Consider the following 16,524-nt stretch of genomic DNA (forward strand, 5'->3'; position numbering starts at 1 on the left):
ATAGAATAGAATATAATTAAAATAGAATAGAATCAAGTTATTGATTAGAACAGAACAGAAAACAGTTAAGTAAAATAAGGTTACAATAAAATAGAATTATAAGCCTCTCAATTCAATTTAAAATAATCCATGGGATAAATATGAACAAACGATGAAACCATTGTATTAATTTGATTAGAAGTGTCTTTGTGCAAGGATTCCCCAGGGAGGTGTGAGGACATTAGAAATGTAAAATCAGATGAATAGAATAGAATAGAATAGATTAAAAAAAGGTTCTTTATTGGCATCTATTATAGAAAAAATAGAAAATAATAAACTATAATAAAGTTGTATGTAATTATACTCCTCTCAGTTCATTATATTTCAAATCATCCATAGAATGAATACAAATAAAAACAACAAAGCACTGAGTCTCAATAACACCTTGAATCAAAGTTCGGGATATCAGAATACAACAGAATAGAGTAGAGTAGAATAGAATAGAATAGAATAGAATAGAATAGAATAGAATAGAATAGAATAGAATAGAATCAAGTTATTGATTAGAACAGAGCAGAACAGAAATCAATTAAGTAAAATAAGGTTACAATAAAATAGAATTATAAGCCTCTCAATTCAATTTAAAATAATCCATGGGATAAATATGAACAAATGATAAAACCATTGTATTAATTTGATTAGAAGTGTCTTTGTGCAAAGATTCCCGGGGAGGTGTGAGAACATTAGAAATGTAAAAACAGATGAATAGAATAGAATAGAATAGAATAGAATAGAATAGTATAGAATAGAATAGAATAGAATAGAATGTTTTTTTAAAAAGGTTCTTTATTGGCAATTATCATAGAAAAAATAGAAAATAATAAAATAGAAAATTAGTTATTAATATGAATGAATACAAATAAAAACAAACCACAGAGTCTCAAAAACAACTTGAATCAAAGCTCAAGATATCAAAATAGAATATAGTTATTGATTAGAACAGAGCAGAAAAGTTAAAATAATAAAGAATAAAATAAAATAATGTTATAATAAAATAGAATTATAAATAGAATTAAAATAGAATTGAGTTATTGATTAGAATAGAGCAGAACAGAAAACAGTTAAGTAATATAAGGTTACAATAAACTAGAATTATAAAGCTCTTAATTAAATTTAAAATAATCCATGGGATGAATATGAACAAACTCCACTGTAAAACCATTGCATTAATTTAATAAACAGAGAAGTGTCTTTGTGCAAGGATTCCCATGGAAGTGTGAGGAAATTGAAAATATAAAATCAGAAGAATAGAATAGAATAGAATAGAATAGAATAGAATAGAATAGAATAGAATTTAAAAGTTTCATTAAAAAGGTAGAAAAAAAAAAAAAAAGACTCACATACCGTCAAGCAGAAGATACTTGTTTTATCAGTAGCAGCAAAAGCTGTTTTGGTTTGCATGGAGTCACCTCATGGGGGCAGACATGTTTAGATTACATGACACATTTTATCTGTGTAGTCTCTGTTATTGAGTGCTTTTGCTCACGGAATAAATTGATAATGGCTGAATGAGAAATCAATTATTTCTATGGTAGCATATGCACTGAAAGCTTGTACTTTTGCAAACTTTTGGACTGCCATACCAACCTGCAAAATATAAAAAAGCGCACATTCAATTGTACTGAATCATTCTTCAATCACACTAGAGTTGTTATGGGCCCCAGGAATCATTCCAACCCCTTACCCCACTAGCTAACACCATGCTCGCATCCATCAAGCTGCTGTTCACCAGATCTCACACCACTTGTAATTTACTGCTCTAACCGCCAGAGTGCAGGGTTACACTGCGTTCCCACCCTGCTCTTCCTCTCCAGCTCTCATAGTAGAGGATTAAACAGTGAAGTTAAGTGGAGTGCGCGCGCCTGCCCTGCTCTTATGTTGAGAGAGGAGACTGCGGGTCGGACTATCCATCACCTTTAACGCTCAACCCGATGGAGCTGCTTTTATCACCGTAGACAATTTGGACTTGGAATCGGATGGAAAATGAGTCCAGTGCATAAACTGCACTCTGAACGATCTTAACACTGAGGAACTTTTTCTGTCTCGGGATTTGTTCTTATACTTAAACAGTGGGTAAGTTTTGTCCCTTTAATAGCAAAACATCAAAACGCGCTGAACTGGATGTTTTACGCATTGACAGAATAACCATCGTTTACCATTAACCATTTTACCTCACAGTTCAGTGCATGTATAGCCAAATAAGTACGTTTATGGATGCATTTTACATTTTATGTCTACATAAGAAATATTACTCTGTCAGCAATGTTTTTGTTTTTGTTTTGTACTGTGTGAATCCCACTGTGGTACCGCTAATTGTGCGCATATTTAATATTCTATATAGTTAATAGAGCTAATAATAAAGCTAATATTTTCTGTACTACACAATCGATTACAAGACCGTAGGTGGTGAATCTAACATTCAAAATATTAATTAGTGTGGGTCATTAAAATAAAAAGTCAAAAATGCATTCCGTGGCAATGAGTCTCATCTGTGATTAACTTGTCTTCAGCTTCTGAAGTAAAAGTCATTCTGATATTTTATATAAAGCTAAAAGTGTAAAAAAATGCCTAGGTGGTGCAACTGACAGACGATTGTGAACAAAACAGCACTGAAAGGCTGACATTCTTGAAAATGGAAATTACAGCAAGTAGTTTAGAATGTTATTAGAAATATTTTGTTTTAAAATATCATTAATATATTAGATACTTTGGTCTGCCAAATCAAAGTCAGTGTGGTGCAACCAAGGTCCAAGAAGCCATTTTGTTGTCATGTGACATCACTATGTAAAGATCATTTATATAGAAAACATCCTGATTTTGTGTGTGTTTGTTTTGTTTTACTAGATTTTTTAAAATGATCTCTTTTAACATATTGAACTCATTTTGACTCATTTGTTTGTCACACAGTGGACACTTTGTCTTGTATTTTTACACTTTGGTTACTTTTTCTAAGTAGTCACACAAGTTTTGGTCAGCCCTTGGCAATAGACTATTGATGCACTGCTTTTGATGACTATTGATGATTGCTTCACTGGATTCATTTAGCTGTGGTAGCCTAGAATAATTTTTTTGTGGAGAGGTGAGAGTCAGTATATATTATGTATAGCTTACATAATTTAGGTGGATCTGCATTTGTTTTTCATGCACTTTTATACCTCAAATTAACAGCATGAAAACTAGGCCATTGGTCCACATGAGGCTGTCCAGAAGCACGCCCCACATGAGCGCTTGTTTATCCATTATATTGCAGGAAACTGCATACTTTCCAGATTTATTTAAACACATGCAATGCAAATACATGGGAGCACAAAAGTACACGAACAGCACGTGAACACCTGCACGGGGACTATGCACGCACAGTCACCTCAGTTAAACTGACCAGGTGCATTAAAATACTGCACCAAAGTGGGACGCTTAGGATTGCTTACTGTAAGAACTCCTAGGGGTTGCTAGCAGTAGTTTTGTCCGTCTTGCAGGGCTAGAATGCTTTGAAGGGTTTCAGCCGCCAGTGATGGCACGTCGGCCTCTTTTATCTAAAAATAACAATAATGATAACAAAAATGTGGCACTCAAAGGAAGCAGAGGGCATGAATAATTGAGTAACACACAGAGATACACGTTCTCTTTGGTATGGTCTCAGAGTATTGGGGTCAGCGCTTCGCTCCGTGTTCCAGGGAATCTCTCCCACGGGGACCACGCTGAGCTCATTCCACATGGTGCCTGACTGAAGAGCAATTTCATTATAAAGCAACGTTATCGGTGTCTCTGACTTAACAAGTCAGCCGTTTTTCCGTTTTAATCAACATACTTATCATGCTCGAACTTGTCTATTCAAAAGTGTAACATAATTAATTCAAATTATTTCAAGGACTGCCGTCCTCAAGAGACTACAGTGTAAAAATGTTTTGCCTGCTAACCTATAAAATGTGCTTCATCTGAACAGAACTGGTTTTAAGTTCAGAAATATTGTTTAATGTAATTGAATGATTCATGAGTCTGCACCAATGAAAGCATTTCTTTAAGGGTCAGATGAGGTAGAAACATGTTCTTAAGGTAACTGTCGGATGAACAAATAAAAAGTGGGGCAGTTCTGTTAGATTCGAGATGGTGCACTGATTAAAAAAACACTCTTTTCTCTAAAGTTTTTTGTGATGCCATGATCCTAAAAACATAAATATATTCAAATAATAATATATTAAAAACAGTATTTAAATAATTCAATATAGGGATGTAACGATGTCAAAATTTCACAATACTATAATATTATGATATGAAGTCCACAATACGATTTTTATTGTGATATATTTAAAAAAAGAAATAAAGGTAAATGAAGAAAAAAACAAGAAAATGAAGAAAAAAACAAGAAAATGTTGTACATTTTTAAGTTAAATTCTTCTATCTAATGCACTTTGAGAGTTCAAAATTAAGAGTTCCAACCCATGTTCTTAAGAAAACTTGAGTCAGAAAAAACCTGAACTTTCAAGGGGACTCAACTTTCTTTTTAGTTGTGATATACTGTCTCAGTCTAATTTACACTGACACTGAAAGAGTGATATTTTAAATGTGGACTGCAGTAACGTTACCCATTTAAACCACTAGACGTCAGCAATTCATACTGCACTTTTAAGCTTTTATTTTGATGGAAATGGCAGTAGAGCTTTTATTTTGACGGAAAAGCTTTAGTGAAAACAAGCTTACAAAAACGTGTCTCACTACAAATCTAGTGATCTGCTGTAATCATCTGCCATGAAAACAAAGCGCAACTGGAGGCTGTTGTGTTCGCAAACGCGCTAAACTCACAGCACATGCAATAAACGAGTTTAATGCATTCACTGTGAACTGAGCCGTTCTGAGGCATGGAAAACACCGGATCACAAGTTGATCGCCTAAATGAAGTGTGCGTTTCGGAATGCGCAACGAAAACAAAAACAGACTTGATGAAGGGATTAAGCTATACTGTGTGTTCAGTTTTAGTTCTTTGACAGATACTGTGCCAAAGCATAATGGCAGAAAACACAAATCCCTAATATTAAAATTATGTTTAATATAATTCCTGTTTGGTGATTCTGGATGTTTTGAATGAGAAAATCACTTCCAGAACAAAAATTTACAGATAATTTACTCACCCCCTTGTCATCCAAGATGTTCATGTCTTTCTCTCTTCAGTCGTAAAGAAATTATGCATTTTGAGGGAAACATTTCAGGATTTCTCTCCATATAATGGATTTCGATGGTGCCCGTGAGTTTAATCTTCCGAAATGCAGCTTCAAATGCCTCTAAATGATCCCAGCCGAGAAAAAAGGGTCTTATCTAGCAAAACGATCGGTTATTTTCTATTAAAAAAAATACAATTTATATAGTTTTTAACCTCAAATTCTTGTCTTGTCTAGCTCTGCGTGAACTCTGTGTATTCCGGTTCAAGACAGTTAGGGTATGTCGAAAAACTTAAAATCATCCTACATCGCTGTTTTACCTTTTTTTGTAAAGGGCTTTGATCTTTTTTGTATGTTCACTTTGTAAACACTGGGTCGGTACTTCTGCAGCGATGTAGGATGATTTTGAAGTTGGAGAAGAAAATTAGATAGGATGTCACTTTTGTCTTAACACGGTCAAGGTGTTTTTTGGGAAATTATAGCTGGTTCATTTTGATCAATGTACCAGGTTAGTCTCTGCCTGACCAGCTGGTGATCCGTCATCTACATTAACTTCCACCAGCTAATGACCGAATGAGCAGCTTGGACCAGCTAAAAATCATATAAACCATCAGATATCATACTAATGTATACTAATGTTAAAGGTACAGTTAAGTACAGTAAAACAGTAATATTTAATTATTGCATTAGTGCTCAAGAAACAAACCAGCCTTTTTTAATAGATTTGTACTAGTCTTTACTGGCACTTTTTTGATCACTTTAATGCATCCTTTCTTATTAAAAGTATTCTTTTCAATGGGACATCGGATGCCCATTTTCCACAAATTGATATGATTTTTAGGGTCTTCATGAAGTGCAACACCTCTGTTCTCAGCGACCCTTTCGCTGCATGTCTCTTTAAAGGAGAAGTCCACTTCCAGAACAACAATTTACAGATAATGTACTCACCCCCTTGTCATCCAAAGAAATCGTAAAGAAATTATGTTTTTCTGAGGAAAACATTTCAGGATTTTTCTCCATATAATGGACTGCTATGGTGCCCCGAGTTTGAACTTCTAAAATGCAGTTTAAATGCGGCTTCAAACGATCCCAAATGCAGTTGTAAACAATCCCAGCTGAGGAAGAAGTGTCTTATCTAGCAAAATGATCGGTTATTTTCATAAAATAATACAATTTATATACTTTTTTAGTGTCAAAACGCTCATCTTGTCTTGCTCTTCCCGACCTTTGTTTTTTTCCGGTTCATGACAGTTAGGGTGTGTCGAAATATGATCTCATGTTCTCCCTCAACTTCAAAATCGCCCTATATCACTGTTTTACCTTTTTTGTTAAGGGTGTTTGATCTTCTTTGCATGTTTACTTTGCAAAGACTGGGTCGTTACTTCTTCAGTGATGTAGGATGATTTTGAAATGATTTTTGAAGTTGAGGGAGAAAATATGATCAGTTTTTCGACATATCCTAACTGGCGTTCAACAAGAGCAAGACAAGACGAGTGTTTGAGATTAAAAAGTATTTTTTTAAGTTGTATTTTTTTTAATGAAAATAAACGATCGTTTCGCTAGATAAGACCCTTCTTCCTCGGCTGGGATCGTTTACAACCACATTTGGGATCGTTTGAAGCCAAATTTAAACTGCATTTTGGAAGTTCAAACTCGGGGCACCATATCAGTCCATTATATGGAGAAAAATGCTGAAATGTTCTCCTCAAAAAACATAATTTCTTTACGACTGAAGAAAGAAAGACATGAACATCTTGGATGACAAGGGGTGAGTACGTTATCTGTGAATTGTTGTTCTGGAAGCGAACTTCTCCTTTAAATGATAATGAGCTACTGCTCACCTCACTGCTCTCTTCCATTTTCTGTGTATTCAATGGTGCGTTGCCATCAAAAGCAAAACTAAACTACTGCATCCTCAGTGGCTTTGATGTCGGGAGAATATGAAGACTCTTCTTTTCACTTTTACATCCAACGCTGAAACACCTACACTGCTTACGAAGCATTGTTGTTTTGAGAGTGTACAACTAGCTGAGGGTGAAAATATGCTAATACGGGACAGTCCGTCAGCGCTTATGGGTGGAGCCTGAGCAGAATGACATCATACTACTCGGAGAATCAAAATGGCTTGATAATTGAGACTGCTTAGGTTTTTGGGGGATTGAAACAAAAGGAGTAAATTAATTTTTGTCATTGTAGGGGGGTTGTGTCCACACACTCCTAAGATACATTTATATGCAAACACCATGTAAAAATTAATGTGATGATAAAAAATATCCGTCTGACCCTTTTTGAACTTTTAAATGGTAGAATATCTCATACCTGTTCTGTATCGTGCTTTACCTATAACTCGTTTTAACTAAACATCTTTTTTTTCACAGCTTGAACGCGGGAACGCAAAATGAGTAACATCTACGAGTCTGCTGCCACAACGCTGGGACTCTTCAACAGCCCATGTCTAACAAAAGTGGAGCTCCGTGTGGCCTGTAAAGGAATATCTGACAGAGATGCTCTGTCCAAGCCTGACCCCTGTGTCGTCCTCAAGATGCAGTCCCACGGACAGTGGTTTGAGGTTTGTTCATGTTAAGGTTTTGTTTTCTCTAGCACAGACAGAATGGTGTTTTTGATGAAGCAACATCTACACTAAAACAGTCTTTTTTAGTCTTTTAGTCATGTTTTTCTCATATGTATGCTTTTTCAGTAGTTTACAATGGACTTTTACATACATCATTTCAAGACGGGTCTTTTTTGTACCTTACTTCCTTTCCTGGAATTGCTACGCATGCACTGAATTCTTATCAAACTTCTGGTGTTATTGTTTCCAAGCATACAGTACTTAAAAAGCATAACGTTTCCAAGCAAACAGTACTTTAAATATAATCCTTTCACAAACACTAATCTGAACTGAACAGAAGCTACTGATATAGTGCATGAGAACTGGCTCTAAATGAAACTGTATTTGGTTATGTATGTGTGTATGCCTGGTAATGGCTGATTAACGTTCTGAGGCTGTAGTCTTTGCTGTGATGTGAAAGTAATATAAAACAGCACCATTAGATCACAGAAAGCGCTGTCACGCTGCCTTGTGGCTTGCTAATAACACCAAAGATGTGGATGTGCAGTGCTGCAGAGACTTGAGAGAAGTGGCCTGTTAGTTTTTGCTAGGTATCTGTGAAAGGTTTCAGTTGCAGCACAAAACAGGTGTTTCTGACATACGGGGGTTTTGCTTGGCACGGTTAAGGGTACGATCCATAATTAATAAGGCAGTGCCATTTGAACTCCTACTGTGAGCACTGAAGTTAAAAACAAAGTGATGTGTTTGAAATCATATAAGTGGGTTGAAGGCCAGCAGTCTGGAGAAATCTCTCAAAACCTGTCAAGAACATCATCTGCTCATATTTTACTTAAAAATGCATATTTAGAAGAATTGGCAGGTTTTTAGAACCATAAAGATGACTTGCATTTGGATGTTATATTCAAGCACATTCAACTAAGCACATTCTTCCCACATTTTTCTCCACTATTGTAAAGCAACCAAAAGTCCCATTGTCATATTCTTGTTACTATCATAAGATATACACTACCAGTCCAAAGTTCTTTTTAAATGTTTTTTAAAGAAGTCTCTTCAGCTCATTAAGCCTGCTTTTATTTGATCCAAAGTACAGCAAAAAACAGTACGATTTTGAAATATTTTTACTGTTTAAAACAACTGTTTTCTATTTGAATATATTTTAAAATGTCATTTATTCCTGTGATTTCAAAGCTGTATTTTTAGCATCATTACTCCAGTCACATGATCCTTCAGAAATCATTCTAATATTCTAGTTTGCTGTTAAAAAAACATTTATTATTATTATGTTGAAAACAGCTGAGTAGAATCTTTTCAGGTTTCTTTGATGAATAGAAAGTTTAGAACAGCATTTATCTGAAATATAAATCTTTTGTAACATTATAAATGTCTTTATCATCACTTTTGATCAATTTAAGGCATCCTTACTAAATAAAAGTATTAATTTCTATAATTTCTTTCCAGGAAAAAAAAAAAAGATACTGACTCCAAGCTTTTGAATGGTATAGTGTATAATGTTTTAGCAAATGCAAATTTAGCTGTGATCACAGGAATAAATTACATTTTAAAATATATTCAGATAGAAAACGGTTATTTTAAATAGTAAACATATTTCAAAATTTAACACTTTGTACCATGCTTTGGATCAAATAAATGCAGGCTTTGTGAGCAGAAGAGACTTTTTAAAAACATAAAAAATTGTAGTGTAATACTGTTATATGTTATAATGTTATAATTTGAAGGGATACATCACCCAAAAAAAAGTAAATCTGTCATAATTTCTGTCATTACCTTCATGTTGTTCCAAACTTGTATGAATTTCTTCCTTCTGTGGACTGTAAGAGAATACATTTAGAGAAATAGTGCATTTTTAGTGTATTTTTTTCCATACAATAAAAATGGTGGTAACAACGTGGTAACAAAAATGTTGTTGCAAACATTCTTCAAAACTGTCCCTTGAAACTGATACTGATACAATTTGGTTGTTTTATCAAATTTGATTATTTTTACTGATGCTATTTGATTTTAATTTATGCTTATTTTAATTTAAGAAAACAATACTATTTTTACTGCTGTACAATATAAATTACAATATGTAATGGGAGTAGAGAAAGAGGAATGGCCAGATGCATTACAGTAATGAGAACTGAAAGAATAAAATATAAATGTGCTTAATTATTCAGAAAATAATTTCACACTGCACTAAAAAATCTTGATTTAACCCTTTAACTGTCATTCCCTATCTTAAACATAGACATTAAAAAGCACTATCCAAAGTTACATTTTTATAATTCATGAACGAAAACATTTTGTAATGTGATTTTGATGTACAATTTCCATTGTAATGCAGTGTTTGATTTTTAAATGGTTTTCAAAGGATGCATTTTGAGATTTTAAGTTTTCAGTTGATATATAATTTAGAGTTATATTGCGTGGTAGGGAATGAAGAAAAAGGCAACGAAGAAAGTCTTTTGTGACAAAGGTCAGAACTCCTGTTATGATCAGAATCAGAATCAGAATCAGAAAGAGCTTTATTGCCAAGTGGGCTTACACACACAAGGAATTTGTCTTGGTGACAGAAGCTTCCAGTGCACAGACAGGATCACAAGTGACAAGACACAGATAAACAAATAAACAAGTGATTAGAATAAATATATGAAAAGACACAAACAATAGACAAATAAACGAGTGATTAGAATAAATATGTGAAAGACAATACACAATAGACAATATAATGTAAGTACAGATGTTCTATATACAAATTATACAAGGGAATTGAATGTATGGAAGATGTAGATTGTATGATGTAGATTTTTGAGGTGCACTCTTGTCATAAATTAATCTATTACCTTTCCTACATAATTTGTAACACAAAAGAGTGGTAAAATATTAATTTAGGAGTCTTAGACCTTCCCAACAATATATAGTTTGTCATGATTAGATTAGGATTTATTTGTAAAATGGTGAAGTAAACTTAGACGTACCACAGAGGGGACGGTGACAGTTAAAGGGTCTTTATGCAAACATACATTTTTGTTTTGAAAGAAGTCTGTTATGCTCACCAAGGTAGCATATATATATATTGATATATACATCTATATATGTATGTATGTATACATTATATATAGTATTTTCAGCATTTTCAAAATTTTCAGCATCATTACTCCAGTCTTCAGTGTCACATGATCCTTCAGAAATTATTCATTTTTTTGTGTATTCTTGACAGGCTTCATCAGATTCACTAAATTATTGATGGTACATACTTGGGATTGAGTGTAGTTCTATTTTAAAATGTTTGTTATTGTCGTAATGCCACTAATAACCTGTCACAAATTCAATTTGCACTTTAAGCACAATAACCCCATTGTTCGATGGCTGTATTCAGTTAAGGGTCCTTGACATTGATTTGAGATGTGACTGAATGTGATTGATTCGGAATATGAACTGGATTAGGGTAAATCCTCGTCATCATCCAAACAATCAGCCTGTAATAGGACAGGATAGATCTTCATTGATCCCAGAGGAGAATATTTGTCAAGAAATCCTGAAATGTGTATTAAATCAAACCAGCAGCGCTTGAGTGTAACATTTGCTGTGTTCTGATTGGTTCCAGGTGGACCGGACAGAGGTGATTCGCAGCAGCATCAGTCCAGTTTTTTCCAAAGTGTTCACCGTGGACTACTATTTTGAGGAAGTACAGCGCCTCCGTTTTGAGCTTCATGACATTAGTAGCAACCATAATGGACTCAAAGAGGCTGACTTCCTGGGCGCCATGGAGTGCACACTCGGACAGGTGAATGCGAGGGATGGCAGAGTGCGCACTTAAAGGAAACGCAGCAGGGAAGATGAAAGCTAGTGAATGGAGTGAGCGCGTGAGAGAGAGGATGAGTACATGAGAGGGATTGTGTGGATTCAAAAGGGTAGCAGAGAGCTCACTGGAGCAGGAAGGTGCCTGGTGGGCAGAGGGACTATTACTCCCAACTCTTTTTATCTAGTCTATAATAAAACAAGACTACGACCAAAGGAACATAAGAGGGTAAAGAGGACTTGAGGGAAGGAGAGTTCATGTGAGGATGAAGACCTGAAGGATCTGGATGCTAATAACAAACAGTTATTTTGTTTTGAACTGATAAGTAGTAAGTGGTGAGAACTAACCACGAAAATTGTCTCAAAGCAAATTACAGCTGTACAACAAATTTCGGAATTAGTTCTCACCACTTACTCTTGACAAGCTGTGTATGTCATGTGTTTTTAAAAATGTAAGGATTTAGTGTTCAATGGTCAATTGGTCAAAGTAGGTTTTATCTAAATATGTGAGCCTTGTCGGTAAATGTGGTGTACATTGTGGTTTTAGCTTTGTCTTAGCTTATTAATGATAAAGAAAATTTTTTATGCTGTATTATATTTGATATATGGTTTATAAGACCATTGATTTTCATGATGTCAAAGGACTTTTAATGTCACTTCTAATGATATTCATGTATTCAAGTATACATTCATTTATATATATATATATATATATATGTATATATATATATATATATATATATATATATGTATGTATATGTGTATATATATATATATATATATGTATATATGGTTGAAGTCAAAAGTATAGAAATGTTAATTATTTTACCAAAATAAGAGAGATCATACAAAATGCATGTTTTTTTGACTTGAATAAGATATTTCACATAAAAGATGTTTACATATAGTCCACAAGAGGAAATAATAGTGAAATTTATAAAAATGACCCTGTTCAAAAGTTTACATACACTTGAATCTGAATACCTGAATGATCCACAGCTGTTTTTTGTTTAGTGATAGTTGTTCATGAGTCCCTTGTTTGTCCTGAACAGTTAAACTGCCCGTTGTTCTTCCGAAAAATCCTCCAGATCCCACAAATTCTTTGGTTTTTCAGCATTTTTGTGTATTTGAACCCTTTCCGACAATGACTGTATGACTTTGAGATCCATCTTTTCACATTGAGGACAACTGAGGGACTCATATGCAACTATTACAGAAGGTTCAAACGCTCACTGATGCTTTAGAAGGAAAAACGATGCATTAAGAGCCAGGGGTGAAAACTTTTGAACAGAATGAAGGTGTGGTATATTTTTCTTATTTTGTCTAAATATCATATTTTTTCATTTAGAACTGTTCTTCAGAAGCTACAGAAGATACTTACATGTTTCCCAGAAGACAAAATAAGTTCAATTTACCCTGATCTTCGAATTTAATAAGTTTTCACCCCCCGCTCTTAATGCATCGTGTTTTCAACATAAGTCTGATACCAAATATGACATTAAAAAATAAGAACACAAAACATTACATTTATTTTGTCTAAAGGTTCAATAGACTAGAGGTTGAATATAAACTCCATCTTATTTCTCCTCTAACTTCAAAATCGTCTGACGTTGTTTTACCATTTTTTGTAAAGGGCATATGACTTTCTTTTCACGTTCGCCTTGTAAACAAACTATATTGTTAGGGTTTAAAAGCCTGGTTTGCAATCTGTATACATGTATCTGTTTGACTCATGTCTTCTCCTCTCCGTTCATAGATTGTATCGCAGAGAAAACTGTCGAAAGCTTTACTGAAGCAAGGAAACACAGCTGGCAAATCATCTATCACAGTAAGAATAGACGTCTCACCCCCAATTAATTCACACTGCAAATTTGTGCTCTGTTGTCATAACCTGAGCGATGACTTCTTTGAAATCACAGGTCACAGCTGAAGAGCTGTCTGGGAATGATGATTACGTGGAGCTCGCCTTCAGTGCCAAGAAACTGGATGACAAGGTGTGACATCTCGATAATTGCTCAACAGGCACTTTGCAACAATATTGAGACAAACAATAGCATTTGTCTTTTTTTGGAGAACAGTACTGTTTTATTACTCCGGTTTATGAACAGCCAACATTCAAATGGCGCAATGCATCATCTATTATTGTATTAAAATAAACTGCTATTTAAAATTTTTCATTACAAAATGAGGACAACTTTGAGTCTGAATACACAGTGGACCTGTTACAATCACCAGCTGGAGTGCCCTCTACAGGAGTTCAAGGGCACTCCAGTCCAGACTCTGTGTTCACTCAACCCACCATGCTTTACTCTTGTTTGTATGTGTCATGTTCTCATTGGTTCCCCTGTTCTATGTGTCCCCTTTCCATTGGTTGGTTTTGGTCATGTGTTCCCTCATGTTTAGTATTTAAGGCTCCCACTCACCCCTCTGTGTGCTGATTGTTGTTTAGCCTGTTATTTCCATTGTGTTTCCTTGTTTATTTCCAAGCCTTGCCTTCGTGTGTTTTCGACCCTGGACTGTCACTGTGTTTCTTGAACCTTGCCGCCTGCACTGACCACTTCTCTTGTTTATTGGATTACCGTGTTTGGATTACCTTTTATGCTCCTGTTTGCCGTCGCTGACCTTGCCTGTTTGACTACGTTTATCAATAAAGCTAGCACTTGGATCCGCTTCTCACTGTCTCCGTTACAGAACAATCAGCCACTACAAGGATCCAGCAGCTATTCTGGAGTCATCCGGTTCCAGTATGAATTCAGCAGTACAGATCATGCGTCTCAAACAAGGTGAGCGGTCAATTGAGGAGTACATTATGGACTTTGTTGAATTAGCTAATCAGACTTCAATGGACGATCTATGTCTGATGATATTTTTCCGTGGAGGGCTTTCTGAACCTTTCCGCTTCTCAATGCCACTTCATGAACCTCATTGGACTTTGGAACATTACATAGACATTGCACTGCAAATTAGTGGCTCATCGTTTACTGTGGGTGTCGCGGAGGAGCAACGCGTCATCGCGGTAACGCCGGCCGTGCAACCCGCCCGTGTATTGGCGGCTACAACTGACCCCGTTCGCAAAATGGCGGCCACGTCGGTGCTCACTCACAAGATGGCGGTGACGGCGGAGCCCGTTCATAAAATGGCGGCGAAAATAGAGCTCCGTCACGTCACAGCTGCCATACAAGAGCCATATAAAGTCGCAGCTGTGTTTCCTGAGTTAAGTCAAGTTTCTGAGTCCAGTCAAGTTGCAGCTGTGTTTCCTGAGTCAAGTAAAGTCACAGCTGCCACCCCAGAGTCAAGCCAAGCTACAGCTGCTGTTCCAGTGTCAAGTCAATCTACAGCTGCTGTTCCTGTGTCAAGTCAATCTACAGCTGCTGTTCCTGTGTCAAGTCAACCCGGAGCTGTGTTTCTTGCATCAAGTCAAGTCAGAGCTGCTCTTCCTAAGGCAAGTCAAGTTAAAGCTGTGTTTCCTGTGTCAAGTCAAGCCAGAACTGTTGTTCCTGTCTCAAGTCAAGTTACAACCATCTTTCCTGAACCAAGTACAGTCAAGATGGCTGCCACACCACAACCAGCTCACAAGATGGCTGCTATCTCCAAGCCAGCTCACAAGATGGCCGCCCTTCCTGGGTCTGCTCACAAGATGGCCGCCCTTCCTGGGTCTGCTCACAAGATGGCCGCCCTTTCAGGGTCTGCTCACAAGATGGCCGCCACGCCAGAGCCACTGCGCAAGATGGCCGCCACGCCAGAGCCACTGCGCAAGATGGCCGCCACGCCAGAGCCACTGCGCAAGATGGCCGTCACGCCAGAGCCACTGCGCAAGATGGCCGTCACGCCAGAGCCACTGCGCAAGATGGCCGTCACACCAGAGCCACTGCACAAGATGGCCGTCACGGCAGAGCCTGTCCACAAGATGGCCGCTGTCTCCCAGCCGTACCACAAGAGGGCTGCCATCCTAGAACCCCCGGCCAGCACTTGGACGCCGCCTGTGGTCATGATGGCCCACGTGCTGGATCCACCCTTAATGACGGTATGGGCAGCTAAAGTGGCACTCCTTCACGCCGTGGCAGCTACCCTGGGGTCAAGTCAGGCTTTCAAGTCAAGTCAAGACACAGCTGTTGTTCTCCACGAGTCAGGTCACGTTACGGCTGTTGTTCAGGAGTCACGTCCCGTTACAGCGGATCTCCATGAGCCAAGCCAGGCTACAGCAGATCCTCATGAGCCAAGTCAAGTTGCTGCTGTTATTCTAGAGTCAAGTCAAGCTTCAGCTGCTGCTCCAGAGTCCAGTCAAGCTTCCAAGTCCAGTCAAGCTTCCAAGTCCAGTCAAGCTTCCAAGTCCAGTCAAGCTTCCAAGTCCAGTCAAGCTTCCAAGTCCAGTCAAGCTTCCAAGTCCAGTCAAGCTTCCAAGTCCAGTCAAGCTTCCAAGTCCAGTCAAGCTTCGGTAACAGCCGTAGTTCCTGAGTCAAGTAAAATCAATGATCTTCACAAGTCAGTTCCAGTCACCGCTGGTCTTCACTTGTCAGATCAAGTCACCGCTGATCTCCATGAGTCAAAGCAGTTCACTACTGATCTTCACGAATCAAGTCAAGTCACAGCCGATCCCCACAAGCCAAGTCAAACCACAGCTGTTCCCTCAAGGTCAAGTCAAGTCACCGCTGTTCCCTCAAGGTCAAGTCAAGTCACAGCTGCTCCCTCAAAGCCAAGTCAAGTCACAGTTGTTCCAGCCAAGCCAAGTCAGGCTACCGCTGTTCCACTAAGGCCAAGTCAAGTCACAGCTGTTCCACTAAACCCAGGTCACGTCTCGCCCGAGCGCCCAGAGCCAGGTCACGTCTCGCCCGAGCGCCCAGAGCCAAGTCACGTCTCGCCCGAGCGCCCAGAGCCAAGTCACGTCTCGCCCGAGCGCCCAGAGCCAAGTCACGTCTCGCCCAAGCATCCAGAGCCAAGTCACGTCTCGTCTGATCTGCC

At 37.4% G+C, this 16,524-nt stretch overlaps 1 protein-coding gene across 2 annotated transcripts in view; it reads left to right on the plus strand.

The window, feature by feature from the left end:
- Window positions 1–1,931: 1,931 nt before the first annotated feature.
- Window positions 1,932–16,524, plus strand: part of cpne4b (copine IVb) — a 44,211-nt gene continuing 29,618 nt past the window's right edge. The window contains exons 1-5 of one of the 2 annotated variants that reach the window (XM_051137545.1): window positions 1,932–2,112; window positions 7,571–7,761; window positions 11,372–11,551; window positions 13,322–13,393; window positions 13,485–13,559. In XM_051137545.1, coding sequence (XP_050993502.1) covers window positions 7,591–7,761; window positions 11,372–11,551; window positions 13,322–13,393; window positions 13,485–13,559 — 498 coding nt within the window. In that variant the 5' untranslated portion in view covers window positions 1,932–2,112; window positions 7,571–7,590. The remainder of the gene's footprint in view (window positions 2,113–7,570; window positions 7,762–11,371; window positions 11,552–13,321; window positions 13,394–13,484; window positions 13,560–16,524) is intronic. The other variant, XM_051137546.1, reaches the window with a different exon arrangement.

The sequence above is a fragment of the Labeo rohita genome, chromosome 19 (assembly GCF_022985175.1).
Source record: "Labeo rohita strain BAU-BD-2019 chromosome 19, IGBB_LRoh.1.0, whole genome shotgun sequence".
NCBI lineage: Eukaryota > Metazoa > Chordata > Actinopteri > Cypriniformes > Cyprinidae > Labeo > Labeo rohita.